Source organism: Podarcis liolepis, assembly GCF_965112155.1.
Source record: "Podarcis liolepis genome assembly, chromosome: 2".
Taxonomy (NCBI): Eukaryota; Metazoa; Chordata; class Lepidosauria; order Squamata; family Lacertidae; genus Podarcis; species Podarcis liolepis.
Window position 1 is genome coordinate 125150738 of NC_139555.1, and position 24626 is coordinate 125175363.

The 24626-nt window shown below is 44.1% G+C and overlaps 1 protein-coding gene across 4 annotated transcripts in view; it reads left to right on the forward strand.

Annotated features, from left to right (window-relative positions):
- LOC310701111 (uncharacterized protein) overlaps positions 1-24626 on the forward strand; it is a 93822-nt gene that overhangs the window by 5446 nt on the left and 63750 nt on the right. For 3 of the 4 annotated variants that reach the window (XM_083491401.1, XM_083491403.1, XM_083491402.1), the window contains one exon: positions 15842-20773. In XM_083491401.1, the coding sequence (XP_083347527.1) occupies positions 15842-18483 (2642 nt within the window). In that variant the 3' untranslated portion in view covers positions 18484-20773. Of the gene's footprint in view, positions 1-15841; positions 20774-24626 lie in introns of those variants that run through there. The other variant, XR_014522928.1, reaches the window with a different exon arrangement.

A 24626-nucleotide genomic window follows, 5' to 3' on the forward strand; every position in this document is an offset into this window, starting at 1 on the left:
TGTGTGCTTTATCACCAGGGTTTTTTTCTTTTGTAAATAAAGTTTTTTCTGAGTTCCAAAGTGCTTGCTCCAGGATTCTTCATTGAAAGGCACTGACTCTCCTGCCTCCTTCAACCGCTGCATGAAATTCTCTGCTGAGATAGGATTTATGGCGTTGGAAGCGCACTGGACGTTTACTTAACATTAAACTAATTAAAGTTTAATGGACAGTAGTAGATAGGTAGCCGTGTTGGTCTGCCATAGTCAAAATAAAAAATTCCTTCCAGTAGCACCTTAAAGACCAACTAAGTTAGTTCTTGGTATGAGCTTTCGTGTGCATGCACACTTCTTCAGATACACTGAAATAGAAGTTGCCAGATCCTTCTATATAGTGAGAAGGTGGGGAGGGGTGTTACTCAGAAGGATGGTGGGAATGGGAGATAGGCAGATAGCTGGGAGATAGCTCTCCCAGCTATCTGCCTATCTCCCATTCCCACCATCCTTCTGAGTAACACCCCTCCCCACCTTCTCACTATATAGAAGGATCTGGCAACTTCTATTTCAGTGTATCTGAAGAAGTGTGCATGCACACGAAAGCTCATACCAAGAACTAACTTAGTTGGTCTTTAAGGTGCTACTGGAAGGAATTTTTTATTTTAATGGACAGGTTATGGCTGTTTGTACGTCAAGGAGATAAGGAGTGCAGTTCAGAGTGATTTATGAAAGGACTGGAGCGAAGACAGAAGCTGTTGCCGACAACAAAAGCCTTCAAAGCAGCTTGAGTCCTGCAACGTGCCTAGAAAAAGTTTTAAACAGGCACTGCGCAGTTTGTACTCACTGGAAGACGTCTTACTCCTCAAGGAGGCACCTCAACAGCTGGGAGACGGTCTACAGGTGTGTGAGTATCGTTCCTAAGCCCCAGGGAGGATGGCAGAGTCCCAGGAAAGTTTTGCTGTCCCGTTTACGCGACTCAATGGGAAAAATTGGCAAGATTGGAAGGCTAGAGTAAGGGTTTGGTTGCAAGCAAAAGAGTTGTGGAGTTGTACTGAGTTGTACTGAGTTGTACCTGTGGAGTTGGAATTCTGCCTGGGTCAGAGGAATGTGCCACAGCGCAGGCACCGGCAGATATTCCTGTCGACCTCCCCGCGTCTCCACTCTGCTGATAAGCAGGCGAGGTCCCGGCGATTCTTCTCAGATGTGTGAGAGGAACACACCGTTCTTCCTCTCTCCCCTTTGGTGTCCCCCAGGGAGGGGAAAGAAGCAGACAGAAAACTATTTACATCTTTTATTTCTGTCTCTCATATCAGTACAGAGAAACACGTCTGCACTCGACAACAGCAAGAAGAAACTCCACCCATGTACTTCCAGTACGGGTCATATGACACACACACTGAGCTAACATCCGGTGCTCAGTACAGAATGGACTGCCCCTTTGTTCCCATGGCAACAGTCACAAACATCCTGTCTGGCTTTCCAGCCACAAGCAGCTGACTGAGCTGCTGGAGCCTTTGCTTGCTGCAGCATTGGTGCTTTATGGTAACACTTTACAGGCAGCTGTAGACGCGTCTGCAGAAGACAAAGCAGCACCAGCAGCTTCACAGAAACGCGACAGGAAAGCCCAAGGTCTATTAGTTTTGGCAGTGGGACCAGAGCAAATGCCTTATGTTTCTGAGTTAAAGAACACACATGAGGTCTGGACGGTTCTGCAGCGGCTAAATTCCAGAAACACTGCGGGGGCCAAGATCCATGCTACAAGATGTTTGTTTGATTTACGTCTCCAACCGGGAGCGTGTGTGAAAACATATTGCCAAAATGGTGTCTGCCTTTAATCAACTAAGACAGCTGGGCATTCCTTTCTCTATGGAGCAGCAGTCATACATATTGTTGTCTTTGTTAGTATCTCAGCTTACAGGCAGAGGTACCTGGCCTCCCCCGAGGCAATTAAGCTGGATACTTGATGACCTCTCCGCTGCGTCTCCCGGCAGGCTAGGTCATAACTCCGGCGATTCTCCTCATCAATCAGACGTGAAGAACACACCCTCCGCTACTCTGCTTCTCTCTCCCTCCCTGCATTCTCCCAGGGAGGAGAAATGAGACAGACAGGAGTCCTTTCTACATGTTTTATTCCTGTCACTCAACAGTACATAGAAATGCATCTGTTCCCTTCAGACTCCATCAGAAGAGTCACAACTCCTCCCCTGTACTTCCAGCACAGGTCAGATGACACACTGAGCTAACATCCGGTGCTCAGTACAGAGAATAGGCTCCACCTTTTCCCCAGCAGTAGATCTGCAAAACACAACATCTTGTTTGGCATTCCAGCTATCTGGAGCTGGCTTTTGCCTTGGTGCTTTTTCCCAACAGTCTTCTCTTGATAAAAGCTATGAGACTCTAGCTTTAACTTTGGAATCTATGCCTTCAGCTGAATTAACCCTTGAATACATTTCTTCTCGGCTTGCAGATGAACAGGATAAAAGGCAAAGAGAAAGAGGTTTGTCTTCAACGGGGAGTTGTGCTGTTCCTAAGAGTGGGGATGCTGAGTTTGAGAACACAGTAAATGCTTTTGCAGCTAGACACTGTTTTCGCTGTGGTTCCTCTTCCCATTTAATCAGGAACTGCACACGTGAACCTGGTCAAGACAGCACCAAGGCCGTTACCCCTAGTTACCAGACAAGGAGTTCCAGGGGACGTCAAAGAAGAGGAGGAGGTCGTGGCTACTCCCACAGCACACAGCACATGGCTTCAGCAATGGCGTTGATGCAAGGGCGTGGCCAAGGCAGCAATCTACGCTGGTTGATCGACAGTGGTGCATCTCACCACCTGGTGGCGCCATCTAGTGTCTGTTTGCAGAATTGCAGGCATTTGCAAACCCCTAAAGTTGTGACAATGGCAGATTCAACTAAACGTTCCTTAGAGACTGTAGGCACAGTGTTCTTGAATTGTTTGCATACAGAAATTGATGCCTATGTGCTAAAGGGAATGAAGGGGTGTATTTTGTCTGTGTCAGAACTTGATAGAGATGGGTTTAAAACTGTTTGAAAATGGGGTTTGCACTATTTCAAAGAATAGCGTATCTCTTTTGCAGGTGAAATGCAGAAATGGGTTATATTATTTTGAGACAAGTCCAGATGAAGTTGAACAGGTTCATGCTGGTTGTGTGAACTCGCCTACCCATAATTCTTGTGTTCATTTATGGCACCGCCGTTTGGGACATATTAATTTTCAGTATGTTAAAAGGCAACCTGAATTATCAGAAGGGTGCAAAATGAACAAATGTACTAAGTATTTGGATTGTACTGCATGCAAAAGGGCGAAGGTTCATAGATGCAGCTATCCCAGTTCAGATAGGAAATCTGACAAAGTATTCCAACTTGTGCATATGGACCTATGTGGCCCAATGCCTGTTGCTAGCATGGGAGGTTCGAGGTATGCACTGTGTCTTTCGGATGACAAAACAAAAGTCACATGGTTTTTTCCTCTCAAAACAAAAGCAGATACTGCAGAAACAGTTAAAAATTGGGTTCATGCAGTAGAACTTGAATTCGGTACTAGAGTATTTGCTTTTCAGACAGACAGAGGGTTAGAATTTACCGGGTCTGTGTTGCAGAATTTCTTTAAGAAAAAGGGAATTAAGCATCGTCTGTCTACACCTTATTCCCCCCAAGAAGGAGGCGTGGCTGAACGCAAAAACAGGGTTCTGCAAGAGTTGGCAAACTCTATGTTGTTTGATTCTAAACTCCCTCAAAGTTACTGGGCGGAAGCCTGGCAGATGGCTACTCATATTCTGAACCGAGTATATAATTCGGTAATTGATACTACGCCATATTTTGCTTTATACGGGAAGAAGCCCAAAGTTAATTACTTTCGGGTGTTTGGATCTCAAGCCTATGTACTTATCCCAAAAGCATTAAGGAAAAAGGGAGGTCCAAGGGCTAGGAAACTAATCTTTTGTGGGTACGAACCACACGCCAAATCTTGAAGGTTCGTGAACCCAAATGGGGATACTACAAGAGTGGTCATCAGTAGGAGCGCTGAATTTTGTGAGCAATCTGGATGGACTCACTTACATGCTAACCCTGACATTTTGAGAGATGATTTAGGCATTTATGCTGAGAATGAAAGTCCAGAGGGTGGTGAGCCAGAAGGGGATGGTGCACATGGTTCAGATGCAGATTCTGACCAGGCACAAGGTTCTTCTCCTAAGGTAGAAAAGCCAGAATCTAGGAGTGTTCCAACATCGCCAGTCAGTAGGCCTAGCAGACAGCAAAAGCGAAGCAGGTCGCCTGCAACATCAAGCCCAAGGGAGGTATCTAAATGGAGGTCTTTATCCCTAGGGGCGCATCCAGATATAAAGTCTGAGACAGATTCTGACAGCCAACGGTCAGAGGGGGCACAAGAGGAACAATTGCGCAGATCAAAACGTGCCACAAAGGGCAAACCACCAGAGCGGTTTAAGGTGACAAATGTATATGTAAATATGGCACAGTGTGAGCCAGATAGCCATGTAAACGTACAACAGCTTCCAAGCTCAGAAGCCGTAAAGTGGCAGGAAGCAATGGAAAAAGAGATGGCTTCAATGAAGTCTCTCGGTGTGTTTACAAGTACAGTGGTGCCTCGCAAGACGAAATTAATTCGTTCCGCAAGTCTCTTCGTCTTGCGAGTTTTTCGTCTTGCAATGCACGGTTTCCCATAGGAATGCATTGAAAATCAATGCGTTCCTAGGGAAACCGCCTTCAGACCAGGTCCGGGGACAGTCTGTCCCCGGACCTCTTCTGAAGGCTGGGGGGGGGACAAGGGCTTTTCTTCCCACCCCCAGCATTTTAAAAAACCCCGGGACAGCGGAGGACTTCTCCGCTGTCCGGGCGATCTTAAAATGCTGGCGGGCGGCATTTTAAAATTGCCCCGGGACAGCGGAGGACTTCTCCGCTGTCCGGGGCGATTTAAAAGCCCCTGGGAAGGCAGGCAGGGGGGACAAAGACAAAGCAGCGTTCCGAAGCCCGGCGGCGGGGGCAGTGTTCCCGCCCCCCCACCCGGCTTCGGAGCAGCGTTCCGAAGCCCGGCGGCGGCGGGAGGAGGCGTTCCCGCCCCACCACCCGGCTTCGGAGGAGGTCCGAGGACAGTGGGGAAGACACGCTGCGCTTCCCCGCTGTCCTGGATATTTCCCTATGGGCTGTCGTCTTGCGAAGCAAGCCCATAGGGAAATTCGTCTTGCGAAGCGCCTCCAAAACGGAAAACCCTTTCGTCTAGCGGGTTTTCCGTCTTGCGAGGCGTTCGTCTTGCGAGGTACCACTGTACAGAGCTTCCGAAAGGGCAACAAGCTGTAGGTTGTAGATGGGTATATCGTTTAAAGCCCACAACTACTGATGAGTTGCAATATAAAGCCCGACTAGATTTTCGCAGCGCAAAGGTGTTCACTATTCTCAAATCTATGCCCCTACTTCAAGATCAGAGTCATTAAGAATGCTTTTAGCCTCTTCAGCTAAGAAGGGAAATAAGCTGTTTCATTTTGATGTCAATGTGGCTTATTTAAATGCAGACTTACAGGAGGAAGTCTATATGACACCACCACCAGGTTTTGAAGGAGACAAGCCAAACCAGGTCTGGCGCCTACACAAATCCATTTATGGGTTGAAACAGTCTGCCCGTAATTGGAATTCCTGCTTAAACGATGCTCTAGAGAGCATGGGGTTCAGAAAGAGCGCAGCAGATGCGTGTCTTTATCTAAAAGGCTCAGGATGTGAACAAGAAGCAGTTTTGATATTTGTTGACGATTTATTATACAGTGGAAAGGATGATAAACTTGCACAACAATTTGCCACAAAGCTTGGAGAAAAGTTTCAGATAAAATCACTAGGCACTGTATCTGTTTATCTAGGAGTTAAAATTCAGCAAGATGAAAATGGGAACTATTGGCTCAGCCAAGAAGCTAAGATCCAGCAGTTGCTGGAAAGGTTTAAAATGGACGACTGTGCTGGTGTTAAAACCCCAATGGAGTTAAGTTACACAAAGGATGCTCAAGCCGAGCAACAGGCAGAGTTCAGTAATCCCGGGGTTTACCAGTCAGCGATAGGCAGTCTACTCCACATTGCACAGTGGACTCGGCCCGATATAACATATGCTGTCAACATGCTGTGTAGACAAGCTGAAAAACCATCAATGCATGCTTGGCAAGGAGTAAAAAGAGTTTTAAGGTATCTCCAAACTACCAAAAGGTTTCGCTTAAAACTATCAGCAGAGGGCAGCACACAACTTGAATGTTGGGCCGACAGCAGTTGGGCAGATGCTGGACCAGATAGAAAATCAGTGTCAGGAATGGCGATAAAATTTGGAAATGCACTAATTGGTTGGAGATCAAGAAAGCAATCACTTATAGCTTTAAGTTCAACTGAATCTGAGTTCAATGCATTATCAGATGTATGTAGAGAACTGGAATTTTATAAGCAACTGGTACAAGAATTGTTTGGAGAATGTTCCCTACCTATCAGAGTGTGGGAAGACAATCAACCTTGTATTAAACTAGCTAAATCAGGTCAATTCAAGGCACACACAAAACACTTGGATATCTGTTATCAAAATGTATGCCAAAGTGTAAAACAAGGTTTAATTGAACTAAAGTATTGTCCAAGCAAAGAAAATCTCGCAGACGGTTTTACAAAAGCTTTGAGTCCGCAATCTCATAAATATTTCTGTTCAGGTTTAAATTTGAATTAAGGTTGGTACAGCTCAGTGTTACGAGCGAGAGGGGGTGTTGGTACTAAAGGGTTAAGAGGTAACAAGTCGCTCTAATCACTGAGCACTGGAAGTCATTAAGCATCCAGGAATGTGAGTTAGTTTGTATAAATAGTCAGTTCACCCGTGTGTTCTCGGCCGCTCTTCCCCCATGTTTGCTGATATGAGTTAAGTTTAGAGTAATGTTTTCTTTATGCCGGAGATAAAAGCATGTGTGCTTTATCACCAGGGCTTTTTTCTTTTGTAAATAAAGTTTTTCCTGAGTTCCAAAGTGCTTGCTCCAGGATTCTTCATTGAAAGGCACTGACTCTCCTGCCTCCTTCAACCGCTGCATGAAATTCTCTGCTGAGATAGGATTTATGGCGTTGGAAGCGCACTGGACGTTTACTTAACATTAAACTAATGTGGGGGTGAGTGCCAGGGTTAGATACCCCCCCAAAAGCTCCAAGGGTAGTGGGGTGTCGAGGGGACCAGCCGGGCGTGAAGAGGCTTGCCGCGATTGCTGGAGCCCCAACACTGCATCGGCAGCAAGTGTGGGTGTGTGTGTGTGAGAGACAGTGGCTTGAGCCGGCCCATGGCTCCAGCGCAATTCAGAAACCCGAAACCACAAATCGCCATCTGAAGCAGCAGACTTTCAAAGGAAAAAAGCTATTGTCAACAACAATGGACTTTTCAAAATAAAAAGAATTGGATTTAATTTAGATTTGTCAAAGACTGAATCTAAACAGGAAGTCAGCTTCCGTATTTTGAAGGGAAGATTTTGCAGTACAGGCTTGTGAATGGGGAAAAAAACTTTGGAGACACATCAGTCTTTAGATGCTTTTTAAACTGCACTTTGTTACTTTGCTACCTATTAACACTATGTACTCTGGATACAAGAAGAAACTGTAGCTCTTTGTTCTTTGATTCCTAAAAAGGAAGATACAGGAATGATTGGAGTACTCTGTTTTTTTGAATGGGGATGCAGATTTTATGAATGAAAGCACTGAAAGGCTTGAAAACATTGCAAATTCTTTTTTTAAAAACGTCTAAAAAGGACCCTGGATCTTGGCAAGTTCTACCAAAGCTTGGCAGGAGGACACTTCCATAACTTGGAGCAAATGATTCAGCAAAAGAAACACAGCCCAGAATAACTAAGGAGATAGTACAAGAATACTTGGCTAGTTTAGATGTATTCAAGTCTCCAGGGCAAGATGAACTGCATCCAAGAGTATTAAAAGAACTGGCAGATGTGATCTCAGAACCACTGGCAGTCATCTTTGAGAATTCCTGGAGAACAGGCGAAGTCCCAGCAGACTGGAGGAGGGCAAATGTTGTCCCTATTTTCAAAAAGGGGAAAAGAGAGGACCCAAATAATTACCGCCCAGTCAGTCTGACATCAATAGCAGGGAAGATTCTGGAGCAGATCATTAAGCAAACAGTCTGTGAGCACCTAGAAAGGAATGCTGTGATCACCAATAGTCAGCATGGATTTCTGAAAAATAAGTCATGTCAGACTAACCTGATCTCGTTTTTTGACAGAATTACAAGCCTGGTAGATGAAGGGAACGCAGTGGATGTAGCCTACCTTGATTTCAGCAAGGCATTTGACAAGGTGCCCCATGATATTCTTGTAAAGAAGCTGGTAAAATGCGGTCTTGACTATGCTACCACTCCGTGGATTTGTAACTGGCTGACTGACCGAACCCAAAGGGTGCTCATCAATGGTTCCTCTTCATCCTGGAGAAGAGTGACTAGTGGGGTGCCACAGGGTTCTGTCTTGGGCCCAGTCTTATTCAACATCTTTATCAACGACTTGGATGATGGACTCAAGGGCATCCTGATCAAATTTGCAGATGACACCAAACTGGGAGGGGTGGCTTAACACCCCAGAGGACAGGATCACACTTCAAAACGACCTTGACAGATTAGAGAACTGGGCAAAAACAAACAAGATGAATTTTAACAGGGAGAAATGTAAAGTATTGCACTTGGGCAAAAAAATGAGAGGCACAAATACAAGATGGGGGACACCTGGCTTGAGAGCAGTACATGTGAAAAGGATCTAGGAGTCTTGGTTGACCACAAACTTGACATGAGCCAACAGTGTGACGCGGCAGCTAAAAAAGCCAATGCAATTCTGGGCTGCATCAATAGGAGTATAGCATCTAGATCAAGGGAAGTAATAGTGCCACTGTATTCTGCTCTAGTCAGACCTCACCTGGAGTACTGTGTCCAGTTCTGGGCACCACAATTCAAGAAGGACACTGAAAAACTGGAACGTGTCCAGAGGAGGGCAACCAAAATGGTCAAAGGCCTGGAAACGATGCCTTATGAGGAACGGCTAAGGGAGCTGGGCATGTTTAGCCTGGAGAAGAGGAGGTTAAGGGGTGATATGATAGCCATGTTCAAATATATAAAAGGATGTCACATAGAGGAGGGAGAAAGGTTGTTTTCTGCTGCTCCAGAGAAGCGGACACGGAGCAATGGATCCAAACTACAAGAAAGAAGCTTCCACCTAAACATTAGGAAGAACTTCTTGACAGTAAGAGCTGTTCGACAGTGGAATTTGCTGCCAAGGAGTGTGGTGGCGTCTCCTTCTTTGGAGGTCTTTAAGCAGAGGCTTGACAACCATATGTCAGGAGTGCTCTGATGGTGTTTCCTGCTTGGCAGGGGGTTGGACTCGGTGGCCCTTGTGGTCTCTTCCAACGCTGATTCTATGATTCTAACTGGGTGGTAATCCCAGGGAGGGGAAGTCCCTGGTAAGAGCCTTAGTAGGAGAAAGCGGGGACGGGGGAGCCTGTATTGGAATAAAAATTGAGCGAAATAGCATATATACCGTAGCTTCCAGCGTATTGGGTGACTGGGCTTATTAGACGACCCCCCAATTTGACAGCTGCAATTTGGGGGTTCGTTTTATAAGCCCAGTTGCCTAATACACTGGGCAGCAACAGGGGGCGGGCTCAGCTCCGCGCCACCCAAACCTATCGTATAAGGCGACCCCCGACTTTGGAGAAGATTTTCTGGAGTTCAAAGTCGCCTTATGCACTGGAATCTACAGTATATTGGATTACAATTACCATTTGGATTACAAATCTAGGTCCGGTCCTGGGTCCGGTCCTGGGTCGAGGGTCTGGAGGCTGTCCATCAGGGGCAATGCGAGGTCCAAGGCAAGGAGCTGGGCGTGGTCAGGAACTCTGGAAGAGCAGGTCAGGGTGCTGGCAGGAACAGGTTTCCAGCGATGTTGCTCCCGCAACCTGGGACTGGGCTGACTGGCCTTTATGTTCTCTGAGGCCTAGGGCAGTCCCGGCCCACAGGTGACTCGCCTCTCCTGGCTTTAAGGCGAGCACTCCTCCTGAGAGAACTTAGTTCCCTCCGCCTCTCTGCCCTGAGCCTCTGCAGCTCAGGAGAGGCTGGAGGATTTGTGCACCCAGAGGCAACCTCACCTTCCCCTGACAGAGCTGGGAGAGGAGCACCTGCAGGCAATGGGTCCTCAATCACCTCCAGAGCCAGAGTGGATTCATCTGGTGTCTGCTCCTGAGGATCCGGCACAGGAGCGGGCCCTTCAGTTTCAAGCCCCTGCCCCGGCTCAGCCGGCCCTGGAGGCGGGGACTCCTGTGCAGGCTGGGATTCCTCAGGTTCAGCGTCTGAATCAGATTCCCAGGCCGCAGTCCCAAATGTGTGGGTAGGTATGGCTCAATGTGAACCTGAGAGTTTTGAGAATGTTCAGAAACCGCCTCAGGATGAAGCCAGGAAATGGCATGAGGCAATGCAGAAGGAGATGAGCTCAATGGAGTCTCTAGGTGTGTTCTCCCTCATGACGTTGCCAGCGGGCAAACAAGCTGTGAGCAGTCGCTGGGCTTACCGTCTTAAACCCACAGCAACTGGAGAACCACAGTACAAGGCTAGACTAGTAGCCAGAGGGTTCACACAGAGGAAGGGGCTGCTGCATTACACTGAGGTATATGCTCCCACTTCCAGAAGTGAAACTGCGCATGCTCTTAGCCATTGTTGCACAAAGAGGTTTTCCGGTGCATCACTTTGATGTGGATATGGCCTATTTTAACAGACCTCCAGGAGGATCTGTGCATGCTTCCTCCTCCAGGGTTTGAGGGCAATGGGCCAGGAACTGTGTGGAAACTGCACAAGTCAATTTACCGGCTAAAACAATCACCAAGGAATTGAGACTTGTGTTGGAATGAAGCCTTAGAGAAGTTAGGTTGCAAGAAGAGTCTTGCTGACAGCTGCCTGTACCTCGAGGGGCCTGGAGAGTCACAATAACTGGTCTTGGTCTTTGTTGACGACATCATTCATGTTTCACGGGCAGACAAACAGGTGCAGAAGTTTGCCAAAGAGCTTGGAAAACATTTCCAACTCAAGAATCTGGGTGCAGTAAAGATTTACCTGTGTGTACAGATAGGCCTGAAGATGGAAGTTTCTTGCTCAGTCAGAAAGGCAAGATTGAGCAGTTGTTTGAGAAGTTCAGGATGTCTGATTGTGCAGGGGTTAGGACCCCCATGGAGACAGGCTACGTGAAAGACAGTCAGCTAGCAGAATGTGCTGAGTTTGAGAACGCTGAGGTCTTTCAGTAAGCTCTGGTTAGTCTATTGTATCTGTCCCAGTGGAGCAGGCCAGGCATTGCTTTTGCTACCAATCTGCTCAGCAGGGAAGCTACAAAGCCCAGTGTACCTGCAGGATACCAAAGACTTCCATCTCAAACTGTCAGCTACAGGTGACCCCAAGCTCACGTCCTGGACAGATAGCGAGTGGGCGAATCTGGATGACAGGAAGTCCATATCTGGGATGGTCATAAAGTTTGGGGAATCTCTAGTTGGGTGGAAGTTCCGGAAGCAGTGTCTCATTGCGCTGTCCTCTACTGAAGCTGAGTTCAGTGCACTTTGAGAGCTGTGCCAGGAACTGGAGTTCTACAGCTGTCTGGTTCAAAAAATCTGCGGGGAGTGTTGCTTGCCCAGCACTGTTTGGGAGGACAATCAGCCCTGTCTGAAGTTGGCATAGTCTGGGCAATTTAAGGCCAGAACCAAACATCTGGACATATGTTCCCAGAATGTGTGTCAGAGTGTCCAATCAGGCTTGCTGAAGTTGCAGTGCTGTCCAAGCCATAAGAACCTGGCAGATAGGTTCACGAAACCTTTGAGCTTCTAGCATCATGGTGAGTTGTGTGAAGGTTTGGTTTTGGGGTAAGTGGTGGTACTTACAAGCCCCCCAGCAGCACAGGACGAGAGGGGGTGTGAGGGGAACCAGAGCTTACAGGGTTAAACGGCTCAGTTCCATTGTCCTGCCTCTGAGGGGCGGAGAGATCCTACATTCGGGATCTGTTTCTTTGTTCTGTATTCTGCTTTCGTTTTTGTCCGAGCCGGAGATGTTTTTCCTGCCGGACACTGGCTGATTTCTACTGCTTTTAAAATAAATCTTCTAGAATAGAAAGAAGCTGAGTGGGCTCTTGATTTATGCACACTATGCAAGCCACAGAGGACAGAAGGCCAATTTGCTGTGTTTACTCTACTGTTCTCAGAGATCCGAAGAAACAGAGAGGCGCCACGGAAGCCTGCAGGGCCTTCACCCTGAGCAATATTTCACACAGAGATGGTAGGGATAGAGGCATATAAAAAAGTAACATATTTAGGAGTTTGGATAACTGCAAAAATATATAAATATTTTTAAAGACAATTATGAAAAAATTTGGCAGGAAATTAAAAGAAACTTTTCTCTATCGGATCCCAGCGTGAGCTTTCAAGGATGTTCCCCATCCTGGAGTTTCTCTGCAGCTGCTGCTGCTATTAGAAAACAAGCCTATAGGCTTTGGAGTCCCCAGTTCGCCCATCCCTTCCCAAAGGAGGAACACCAGTCTTGTCTCCATTGCAGAGTGCTTTATTTACGTTAAACTTATAACTTTCACAGTGCGTAGGTAAAACTGGAACTCCCTCCTGGAGGAGCCAGGGATTGGAGAGACTTTTCTAAAGGGAAATAAGACAATCTATACTGACACATGGCAAGCATGATTGTGAATAATACTGTCTTAGAGCAATGTAAGATACAGAAGGTGACATTTATCTATGTATTATCAAGAATAAGGAAAACTCCAGATATAAAAGGAGGTGAGGGTGGGGCAACAAAATGACAGACTGAAGTCGTCTGCAGATGATGTGGTATTATCTTTAGGGGAACATCTTAGTAGTGTATTAGAAGCAATAGGGCTGCTTGGAAATGCTGTCTAAAATTATTTGGTATGAATTTTTTATTCTTTATTCTTTATTTAATATGCAGGTTGCTCAGTATTATTTTTGTTGTCATTCATTATATGTAATGTATTCAATTTCATCATCAGCTGATGAAGGTTCATCTTCGAAATAGTTGATTCAATCCGAATGTCTTGGACAACATCCATTGAAAGACATCATGGTAAAAAGCAACAACCCGTGAGTAGTACGGAAATTGGAACTAAAATTTTTTCTTTTGAATTGGGCACGATCGGGGGGAGTGCTAAAAGGAAGTCCGCCTCCACCCCCTGTGGACAAATTAAAGCAAGAATTTTATAACTAAGGTTGAGAGAACATTCTTCTCCTTATTGGATAAAAGTTACAAATTTCACAATTTGGCATTATAAGCAAACTTGCTGGAGGATAAGAGTTGTTTTTAAGAACTAAGGTGCAACCCCCCCGGGACCCGGGAGTGATCTGAGAGAGAGCCTGTTGAGGAGACATAAAGAGTTTGACAGCTGTCAAACCAGCTGTCAAAGCTGGAAAGAAGAAAATAGAAGAAAATTCCTTTTTTGCTATCTTTGCTGGTTATTCTTGATACAAATTGACTTTAAATTAGAAACGAAAAAATTGGACTGTTGGACTGGAGTTGGAAAAAATAATAAGCAATCAGAATCCCTCTAGAGGTTCTGGACATTACAATGGCTTCAGATGGAAAAATACAGGCTGAGCTGGATAGAATGTTTCTTCTCATGGGAAAGTTACAAGGTCAAAATGAAGCTTTGGCTACAAATGCTACAACTTTGAAAGTAAATGTAAACAATCTTGCTGAATCTGTCAAGGACTTGACTCAAGATACATTTGCAGCTGAACAAGAAGAGATATGTTTTGTTTTAGAGGAATGGGAAGGAGGAGCTGAAATGTCGCAGAAGACAAAGGAGAGCTTGAGGCCTGCTAAGATGGTTATAAAGAAAATAGAAAATGAAGAATGGAAGGATCTCCCTAAGGGGAGATCTGAAGACCCAGGGATTACAAATTTGACCAAGGTGAAAGTTGGAGCTGTCGAGACATTTGGGACATTTGGATTTAAAAGAAAGAAGAAACAAGATTTAGGCTCCACTTTTGAATATGGAGGTCTTGCTCGAAGAAACATAGACTTTAATGGAATGGAGCTTCTCCGTGACTTGACGTTTAATATAAAGGACTACAAAAAAAACCGGCAGAGAGGGACTGAGAGGGACTTGAGAGCCTCGGATACAAGATCTCCAGGCTAGATTTATAGATTAATGGACATTTCTTTTTTGGGATCGAAACCGGGAAGGGGGGATATGAGCTTGGGAACCCAAAGGGTGTATATTTATATGTCATCTTTCTTTTCTATCTTTAAGTGGGTCGACCTTAGAAAAAGATGTTAAGAATGAATATTGTTGTTTAAAATGAGGGTTATAAGTTTAAAATTGGATAACTAAGATGAATCAAATATAAAAATAATAAGGTAAATGATGGGGATAAGAACTTGCTGAGTTAATTATTGGAATTGGAATACAAGAAGGGGAGGTGTGGGGAAGTCAGGGAAAGATGGTAAGAAAATAAGGATCTGGAATTATACTTGTCCTTTTTTTCTTTTTTTTGAGTGATGTTTATTTGTGCTTTTTATGTCTGTTTAAAAACTTGTAAAACCTTAATAAAAATTTATTTTAAAAAAATGAAAGACATCATGGTGTTCCCCACCAGCTTTCCATTCCATTGAGTACTTGGTTATGGACTGATATATATATATATATATATATATATATATATATATATATATATGCAGGTTTTGGTGTCTTCGGGTGTCTTCCCGTGTAAGAGTTGGGGTGTCTAGGCGACGTTTCGACGAGGTCTCACTCGTCATCTTCAGGCTGGTGCTTACGGCTTCTTGTTACTGGAACAGAGCAGGATCTCAGTGTTTGAGTTCCTATAAATACTGTTGAGGGGGTGTGGTGTATTCTGGGCAGAGAGGAAGTTCCCAGGATAGTGTGACTTTTCTTCTTTTGTTCCTTAATTACTTGAGGGATATCTTGAGTGATTTCTTGAGTGATATTCTGAGTACCACTTAGGAGGGTCATTAAGAGTGGATTAGTTGCTAAAGCTTTCGTGTCTTGACCTCTTGAGCTTGTGAAGAGTTTTTCTGAGAGGATGGCTGTACTGCACTTAGTTGTGTTCTGGCTTGGCTTCGTGTATAGGGGCGAGCTGTGGTTTTGTGCCCTGTGCCAGTCAGATCTGTGTAGGGATTGCAGGGGGGTGTGTAGCAGAATATCACTCAAGAAATCACTCAAGATATCCCTCAAGTAATTAAGGAACAAAAGAAGAAAAGTCACACTATCCTGGGAACTTCCTCTCTGCCCAGAATACACCACACCCCCTCAACAGTATTTATAGGAACTCAAACACTGAGATCCTGCTCTGTTCCAGTAACAAGAAGCCGTAAGCACCAGCCTGAAGATGACGAGTGAGACCTCGTCGAAACGTCGCCTAGACACCCCAACTCTTACACGGGAAGACACCCGAAGACACCAAAACCTGCATTCCTGTACCCGTGAAAATCTACGAAAGCATATATATATATATATATATATATATATATATATATATATGTTTATGATTTGTAAATTTTATATATATATATATATAGAAGTTTATGATTTGTAAATTTTAGATGACAATCAACTACTAATAATAGCACATTAGCTATATTAATTAGCCACATGTTGCGACCATATTTGAGCAGCTCAACTGCTAAGTCAGCTCTGGCATTGAGACTAGTAGCTCAAGTGACTCAAGGCCTAATTCAGGCTAAGCACATCTAACTCTCTTCAGTTCTTCCTCTATCACAAGCATTCATTAACTTTGTTCTTCCCGAGGCTCTAATTAGCTTCTCTCTCCCTTGATTGCAGATGGTGATCAATTGGAAGGGAAGAACAAGGGGGACCACAACAGTATCCACATTGTGGAGAAGTCAACTAAATATTCAGGGTGTGGAGAGATCATCCATCAGAGCTCCCAGTCCACCTCCCATCAAAGAAAGAGCTTCATTTGGAGGGATAGCCTTAATTCACACAAAAGAACTCACAGTGGAGAGAAATTGTATCAGTGCTTGGAATGTGGAAAGAGCTTCACTCGGAAGGATAATCTCACTTCCCATCACAGAATTCATACAGGGGAGAAACCCTATCCGTGCTTGGAATGTGGAAAGAGCTTCAGTCAACGTTCCCATCTAACTTCCCATCGAAAAGTTCATACGGGGGAGAAACCCTATCAGTGCTTCGAATGTGGAAAGAGCTTCCAGAATGGGGCCGGGCTTACTTTCCATCAAAGAATTCATACAGGGGAGAAACCACATCAGTGCTTGGAATGTGGAAAAAGCTTCAGCCAGGCGATCCATCTCACTACCCATCAAAGAATTCATACAGGGGAGAAACCCTATCAGTGCTTAGAATGCGGAAAGAGCTTCACTCAAAGTTCCAATCTAACTTCCCATCAAAGAGTCCATACAGGGGAGAAATCCTATCAGTGCTTGAAATGTGGGAAGAGCTTCAGTCAGAGACAGAGTCTCACTTCCCATAACAGAATTCATACAGGGGAGAAACCCTATCAGTGCTTAGAATGTGGAAAGAGCTTCAGTCACAGACAAAATCTCACTTCCCATAACAGAATTCATAAAGGGGAGAAACCATATAAGTGTTTGGAATGTGGAAAGAGCTTCCGGGAGAGGGCCAGGCTCACATCCCATCAAAGAATTCATACAAAGGAGAAACCTTATCAGCGTTTGGAGTGTGAGAATAGCTTCAGGCACAGGCAGGGTCTCACTTTGCATCAACCAAATCATACCAGGGAAAACCCCCATAAATGCTTGAAATGTGGAAAGAGCTTCAGTCGGAAGAACACTCTCACTAGACATCAAAGAATTCATACAGGGGAGAAATCATATCCATGCCTGAAATGTGGAAAGAGCTTCCAGGAGAGAGCCAGTCTTACTTTGCACCAAAAAGTTCATATAGGGGAGAAAACCTATCAGTGCTTCAAATGTGGAAAGAGCTTTCGTCACAGATCCGGTCTCACTACCCATCAAAGAATTCATACAGGGGAGAAACCCTATCAGTGCTTAGAATGCGGAAAGAGCTTCAGGGAGGGGACCAACCTCACATCCCATCAAAGAGTCCATACAGGGGAGAAACCCTATCGGTGCTTAGAATGTGGAAAGAGCTTCAGTCACAGACAGAGTCTCACTTCCCATAACAGAATTCATACAGGGGAGAAACCCTATCAGTGCTTAGAATGCGGAAAGAGATTCAGTCAAAGTTCCCATCTAACTTCTCATCAAAGAGTCCATACAGGGGAGAAACCCTACCAGTGCTTAGAATGTGGAAAGAGCTTCCGGGAGAGGACCAACCTCACATACCATCAAAGAGTCCATACAGGGGAGAAACCCTATCAGTGCTTGGAATGTGGAAAGAGCTTCCGGGAGAGGACCAAGCTCACAAAGCATAAAAGAGTCCATACAGGGGAGAAACCCTATCAGTGCTTAGAATGTGGAAAGAGCTTCAGTGAGAGGGTGCAGCTCACTTCCCATCACAGAATTCATACAGGGGAGAAACCATATCCATGCCTGGAATGTGGAAAGAGCTTCCGTTACAGGCAGAGTCTTACTTCGCATCGAAAAGTTCATACGGGGGAGAAACCCTATCAGTGCTTCGAATGTGGAAAGAGCTTTCGTCTGAGTAGTAGTCTCACTTCCCATCAAAGAATTCATACAGGGGAGAAGCCACATCGGTGTTTGGAATGTGGAAAAAGCTTCAGCCGGGTGATCCATCTCACTACCCATCAAAGAATTCATACAGGGGATAAACCCTTTCAATGCCATGAGTGTGGAAAGAGCTTTAGTCACCGTTCCACTCTCACTTCCCATCAAAGAATTCATACAGGGGATAAACCCTTTCAATGTCATGAGTGTGGAAAGAGCTTTCGTCAATGTTCCACTCTCACTTTCCATCAAAGAATTCATACAGGGGAGAAACCTTTTCAATGCCATAAGTGTGGAAAGAGCTTTCGTCACCGTTACACTCTCACTTTCCATCAAAGAATTCATAAAGGGGAGAAACCATATCAGTGTTTGGAGTGTGGAAAGCGCTTCCGGGAGCGAGCCAAGCTCACTTCCCATCAAAGAATTCATACAGGGGAGAAACCCTTTCAATGCCATGAGTGTGGAAAGAGCTTTCGTCATAGTTCCAATCTCATTTTACATCAAAGAATTCATAAAGGGGAGAAACCATATAAGTGTTTGGAATGTGGAAAGAGCTTCTGGGAGGGGTCCAAGCTCACTTCCCATCAAAGAATTCACACAGGGGAGAAACCCTTTCAATGCCATGAGTGTGGAAAGAGCTTTGGTCACAGTTCCTATCTCGTGACCCATCAAAGAACTCATACCGGTCAGAAACCATATCAGTGCTTAGAATGTGGAAAGAGCTTTAATCGGAAAAATATACTCACTTCCCATCAAAGAATTCATACAGAGGGAAAACCAAAAGAAAAACAATAACGCAAACATTATTAAACAACCTTTACAAAACATATTTGTATAGAAGAGAGAAAGGGCGGGGGAGAATAACTAAAAATACCCTTTATCACATTTGTATCATATATATCATATCATTTGTCAACACATAGAAAGGTAGTCTCCCCCAGCTCTCCCCTGGGTGCCCCCCTTCTCCTCGTCTCCCACCCAGAGTGATCGTTCCTCTGTAGCAATAATTATTCAGAATATGCTCTCCAGGATAAACCCAGCTGTATTTAGTATCCAGTATTTAGTATCCAGTAACCTTCAGGAAGATGGCACTTTTCCTACATTGTGCCCGCACAGCCCAGCCTTCAAATCTTAACCACTCAGAAAGTGATAATCTAATACAGTGGTACCTCGGGTTACATACGCTTCAGGTTACAGACTCCGCTAACCCAGAAATAGTTCCTCGGGTTAAGAACTTTGCTTCAGGATGAGAACAGAAATGGTGGTCCGGCGGCGCAGCGGCAGCAGGAGGCCCCTATTAGCTAAAGTGGTGCTTCAGTTTAAGAACAGTTTCAGGTTAAGAACGGACCTCCGGAACGAATTAAGTACTTACCCCGAGGTACCACTGTAATACAAATTAGTATTTCTCCAGTTTCTAGGTCCAGTTTCTATAAAGCCTTATTAAAACTGTTCCAACAAATCTCAGTCAAGTCACAGTCCAAAATTATTGTGTCTTTTAATGTTCATCCAAAGCTGCTTCCTCTTCTTTTACTAATCTTCTTTCCTAATCCACTGGGGGTGGGAAAGAAGGCATATTAAATCCCTTTCCTCATACGAGATCATAGCTTGTGTTATGAACAGTTTCAGGTGTTGCACTGCATCCCCTTTTGCTGGATGTACATTTTTCTCTGCCAATAATTCCCACACCAGCTCATCTCAATGCAGCCTTGTCTTTCCATGCAGCTCTTTCTCCTGTTCTTCCCTCACCTGCTCAACAGAACCTTCTGCCACTCCCAGCGACTCCTTTCCAACGACTCCCAGCTTATGACCCACACATTCACCTTGGTCTCTTTTTCTGGAACCCGTCTTGGTCTTCAATACCAAGGAGCTCCGTCTGGATGGGCTCAGTGTGACCTTGAGATAACAAAATGCAAATCATAATAAATCCAGCTGCCTGAGCAGAAAAGAACAAAACCTTCTGGAAGGAACCAGTGTTTTCCAGTATTTTCCGGTTTCTCCTCTCAGGATTTTAGCCATGACATTTTGTCCCACTGCCAGAAAAGCATCTTTAGCTCCCTAGTTTCTGTGGCAACACTTTGGCTCAAGTTTCCATCACAGAATCGTAGAATGGGAGAGTCGGAAGTGTGGGGATGTTTAGGGAGGCAGGAGAAGGATATATTGTTTACTAATAGCCTTCCTAACTTGCATTAGCCAGTTCTAGAACTTAGCAGAGTTCCAAACATTCCCCTTTTTAAATTTGCACGGTGGTTAGCTTGTTGCAGGCTTGCTTAAGCATCTTGAAATATAGGATTCCTGGTAAGATCCCTTCTACTCCCTAATAAAGATATGACACAATCTTATTATAGTAAATGTAAAAGTAGTTTACTCACTCATTCAGTTCACAGATGCATCCCTGAAGGCAGACTTAGGTTACAAAAGTGTATAACTATATGAACTGTCCCATAAGGGAGTTAGTCCCAAGTGACTGCAACTGAGCTGCCACTTCTCCTAACATATAGAAGGGAGCTTGGGTGTCACCTGGTCCTGCCCCCTGCAAGCCAGGAATCTCAGGAATCTTGTCCAAGACAGATGGCCATCCAACCTCTGCTTTAAAAACTCCATGGAAGGAGAGTCCAGCACCTACCAAGGAAGTCTGTTCCACTCTGGGAGAACTCTTCCTGTCCTAATGTATTTCCTGAGGTTTAGCTGGAATCCTCTTTCTTGTAACTTGAAGTCATTGCTCCATCCTGAACACCTTGCTCCATCCTGCAGGTGACAGCCCTTTCATAACATGTATACATTGTAGAAAGTAACAATTTCATAAAATTGCATTTGGATGATTCCGATTTCTTTTAAGCCTATGGCCTCACTTAATTGAAAAGGCCTGTGCCTGCCTACCTTTGACGGAACAGAACGAGCTGCTTTTAGGTACTGTATGTAGCAAATGTCTGTTCCAGAACCCTGAAAAGAATAAAGTGGGAGTTGTTTGCATGAAAAGAGAATCAGCCAGGCATGGCAATTGTGATTCATCTTGAACTGTTTTGTAGATGGATGAAAGAGGACTTTGGAAGACATTTAGTGAATAGGAATATTAGCCAAAGTCTTATTAAAGAAAGACAAAAAACTTGTTATATGTCGTCACATGATATGATGAGGGCTTATCTGAAGAGCGAAATGATTTTGGTTAGTTCAGGATGATGACATTGGGCTGCAACTATTAAGATTGCTGTGATCCTTGAAGATGATGGGTTTTTCGGAGCTAACCAACCTAACCAGAAGAGTCTGCGACCAGAAGGAGGAGGAATATCAGGAAGAATGGACTAAATTTAATGATTATTTAGTTAAATATGTCAAGTTAGATGAATTGGAATCAGCTTGCAGATACTTAATCGACTTAGGATTTTATATAAGTTAAGTGATGAATTAATAGGTGTAATTTCAAAATGAAAAGATCTAAGGATGTTAATGTTCAAGTTAAACTTTATAAGAACTGTGATTTGGAAAACCCTTAAAAGGATATGCATTGAAATTCAACCAAGGGGAAGCGAGGATAGCACTTAACAATGTTAATAAGTGTAATTTTTAATACGGTTATGATTTATATTTGTTTGTTTTATGTGCTTGTTTATAATTTTGTGAAAACCAATAAAAAAATTGAAGTAAAAAAAAAGATTGCTGTGATCCTTTGATTGGTGAATAGGAATGATGTGCAATTTGCCATTCCATCCAAAAAACACCTACAATAAAATATAAATTACTTATTGATCGGAGAAAGAGAGGCGGATTTGACCTACCTGACCTGGAATTATATCATGCTGCAGCAGGTCTGACCTGGTTAAGGGAGTGGATTAAGTTAAAGGACACTGATGTGTTAGATCTGGAGGAAGTAGGAACTCAATTTGGATGGCATGCATACCTAATAGATGGAAAGGAGAGAGTCCACATGGGTTTTATAAGGAAATCATTGTATAAAATATGGATGAAATATAAAGGGATTCTAGAACCCAAAACACCTTGGTGGACCTCACCTTAGAAATCATGACTGTAAAGAGAAAGAATATGAATAACAACTGGGCAACATATAAGGATTACTGGAAGAGGAAAATAATAAACTTAAATTGAAAGGATATAAGGAAGTTAAGAAATATTTGAACAACTGGCTGCAGTTCTTTCAAATTAATCAGAGATGACAAAAGAGGAAGAAAAAGGATTTGAGAAAGAAATTTCAAGATTGGATGAGTACTTACTCCAATCTAAAAGTAAACATATTTCCAAACTATATGATTTTCTCCTAGAATGGGAGGTAAAGGAGGAGCAAGTGAAGACAGCGATGGTAAAGTAGCCCCAGGATTTAGGGGGAAATATGATGAGCCAACTACTGTGAGACAGGGATATTAAGATATTTATTAAAGATTTTAAACATTATTTTCACCAAACACATATAAAACCATCACCAAAATACAATAATCAAAGAAAAACAGAAAAAAGTAAAAAGATTGACACATAATAAAAAACAAACAACAAAATCAAATACTTTAACAGCCATATTTTCTTCGCTTTTTGGACTTCCTCGCATCTCCCGTTCCTGCGTTCCCAATTATAAAATTATAAACAGCAATTTATCAACTTGTTTCAACTCTTATTTTGTAATTTTCAAATATTATGTCTCCGACTTTAAATATTTTTATCAAAAACTTAAGTACTTAATTTAGACATAATGTTAATCCAAAATTTATCTTTTTCTCAAATCTCATATTAAATTTACGGCATGCTACAATTTAAGAGAGAATGTAACGAAAATGCAATACAGATGGTACCTGACCCTGGTTAGACTGGCAAAAATGCATAAAAACTGTAGTGATGTTTGTTGGAGATACAACAACGGGGCGGGAACCTTTCTACACATGGGGTGGGAATGCAAAGAGATTGTGGGATTCTGGGAAAATATTTACAACAAGTTGAAAAAGTGAATAAGGAGTGGGCTATCTTTAAGGAATACATCAAAAGCTATGTGGAAAAAGTCGAACTTTTGACAGATATTGAGTGAATCCAGAACATGATTAGAGTGAAAGGTGAGTAAAGTTAAGATAGAAGAAGAGATTAAAGAAATAATGAAATGTGTTTAAGGCAATTGTAAAAATAAAGTAGTGTAACAAGAACGGTTGGAAGTCAAGTCAGTTTGTGGGTGTTCGTGTGGGGTAGATGTGTTGGTATGTATAGTATAGGTAGGCATAATATAGAGTAATGTAGGAATGCTTTATGTTAGGAAAATAACGTATTGTGTATATGTACTGTGTAAATGTAAATGTATGTGTTCTATATGTATGTGGTTCTTTGCAGGAACATTTGTATTTCAATAAAGGCCTATCTTTTTTTTGGGGGGGGGGGGTTCTGTGTGGATAACCTCCAGTCTGGGCGCCTCTTTTTGAATTTCTACTACATATACATGACAGGATTTTTTAAAAAAAATTGAAAGTGATTTATAATGAGATTGAATATAATTATTGGTAGAATCAGCAATACATTTTTTCTTAGTGTTTACAGTTCAGTTTACAGATGGTTGGGGCGGGGGGAGGGCACAACATGCCGAAGCAGAGCCCATCTTTTTCAAGGGATCCTTAGTAAACCTGCATGTAATCCCACAATAAAGAAGGAGGCTGGAGCCTGAAAGGCAAAAGCATTGGCCCCAAAGGGCGATTTCCCCCATGGAGACCTGGGACCCCTTCTCCTTCTAAAGGGACCTCCAAGGAGGAAGCCGGGGCTGCCAGGGCGGATCATCGGGTGACGATGTTTCTATTTTACTTAATATATGTGGGGTTTGGTGTCAGCATTGCTTGTGCGGGTTCTCTGCTGTTCACCTGTGTCCCTTTGGTGATGAGAGAGGTTGGGGTTGGCCTAGGGTGTGGTTGTTCATTTGTGGCTGGCTGTGGTGGTCTTTGTTTTCATGGGTGAGTGGGGTGGGTGGGTGTTTTGGATCAGGTTAGCCACATTGATTTGTATGCTGTTGGTGGGTTTTTGTCATTGTCTTGTTGGGCTGTGTTTGTGATAAAGGGGACTCATACTGGGGTGATGGCGTTTGTTCAACACTGATCTTTTAAAAAGAAACTAATAATAATAGTGAACAACTGTGAGGTTGGACCCCAACGGACATCTAGTCCCACCCCCTGCAATAAAGAATCCCTGACATTTGGCCTTCCAGCCTCCGTTTGGAAAACCTCCAAAGAAAGCAATTCTGACACTGGTGGTTTAAAAACAGAGATTGGGGAAGGAGTGTTTGCTGACACTGAAGATCTAGAGAATCATTTAATTTTGTTTTACTTCTTAACGCAGGAGTGCTGGAAAGGAGACAAATCAAGGGTGTGTGTGTGTGTGGGCATAATAATTGACTCATGCCTAGGTTGGGAAATGCCGCATCAGCCTCACAGTGAAATGGGTGCAGTTTCCCAGCCTCAGTTGTGGCGCCTGTGAAATGGGTATATCACAGTGAGGCTGAATTTAGAGGTGCTTCAAGGTGAAGGAGAAGCAGGGATGGGAAGGGGGGAGGCTTGGCTTTGCAAAGGGCCTGGTTTTTATTCTAAGGGTGGGGGTCTTATATTGAGGGTCTCCAGACCCAGGACCTTGAAGACCAGGCCGGCCTCGACCTCCGGGGGCAACTTGGATTCCAGGGTAGATTCTACCAGGCGTCTCCTGGGTGGAGGCAGGAACAAAATGGTGAGGTGCTGCTTGAGGGCACTGGGCATGACTGAGCCTCTGCCCCCAGCCTCCTCCAGGATCCAGCAGCCCAGCTTGGCCACCGGTGGCGAGGATCTGCCGAAGGATGCTCCTGCGAGGAGGAGGAAGAAGGGGGTGGACTAGATGGCCCCTGGGTGTGATTCTAGGAGCGGAAGGGCCTCAGGAGAGCCCCAAAGCAGCAGCAGCAGTAGCAGAATCTGGGTCCGGACCAAGGGGACCCCTCCCAC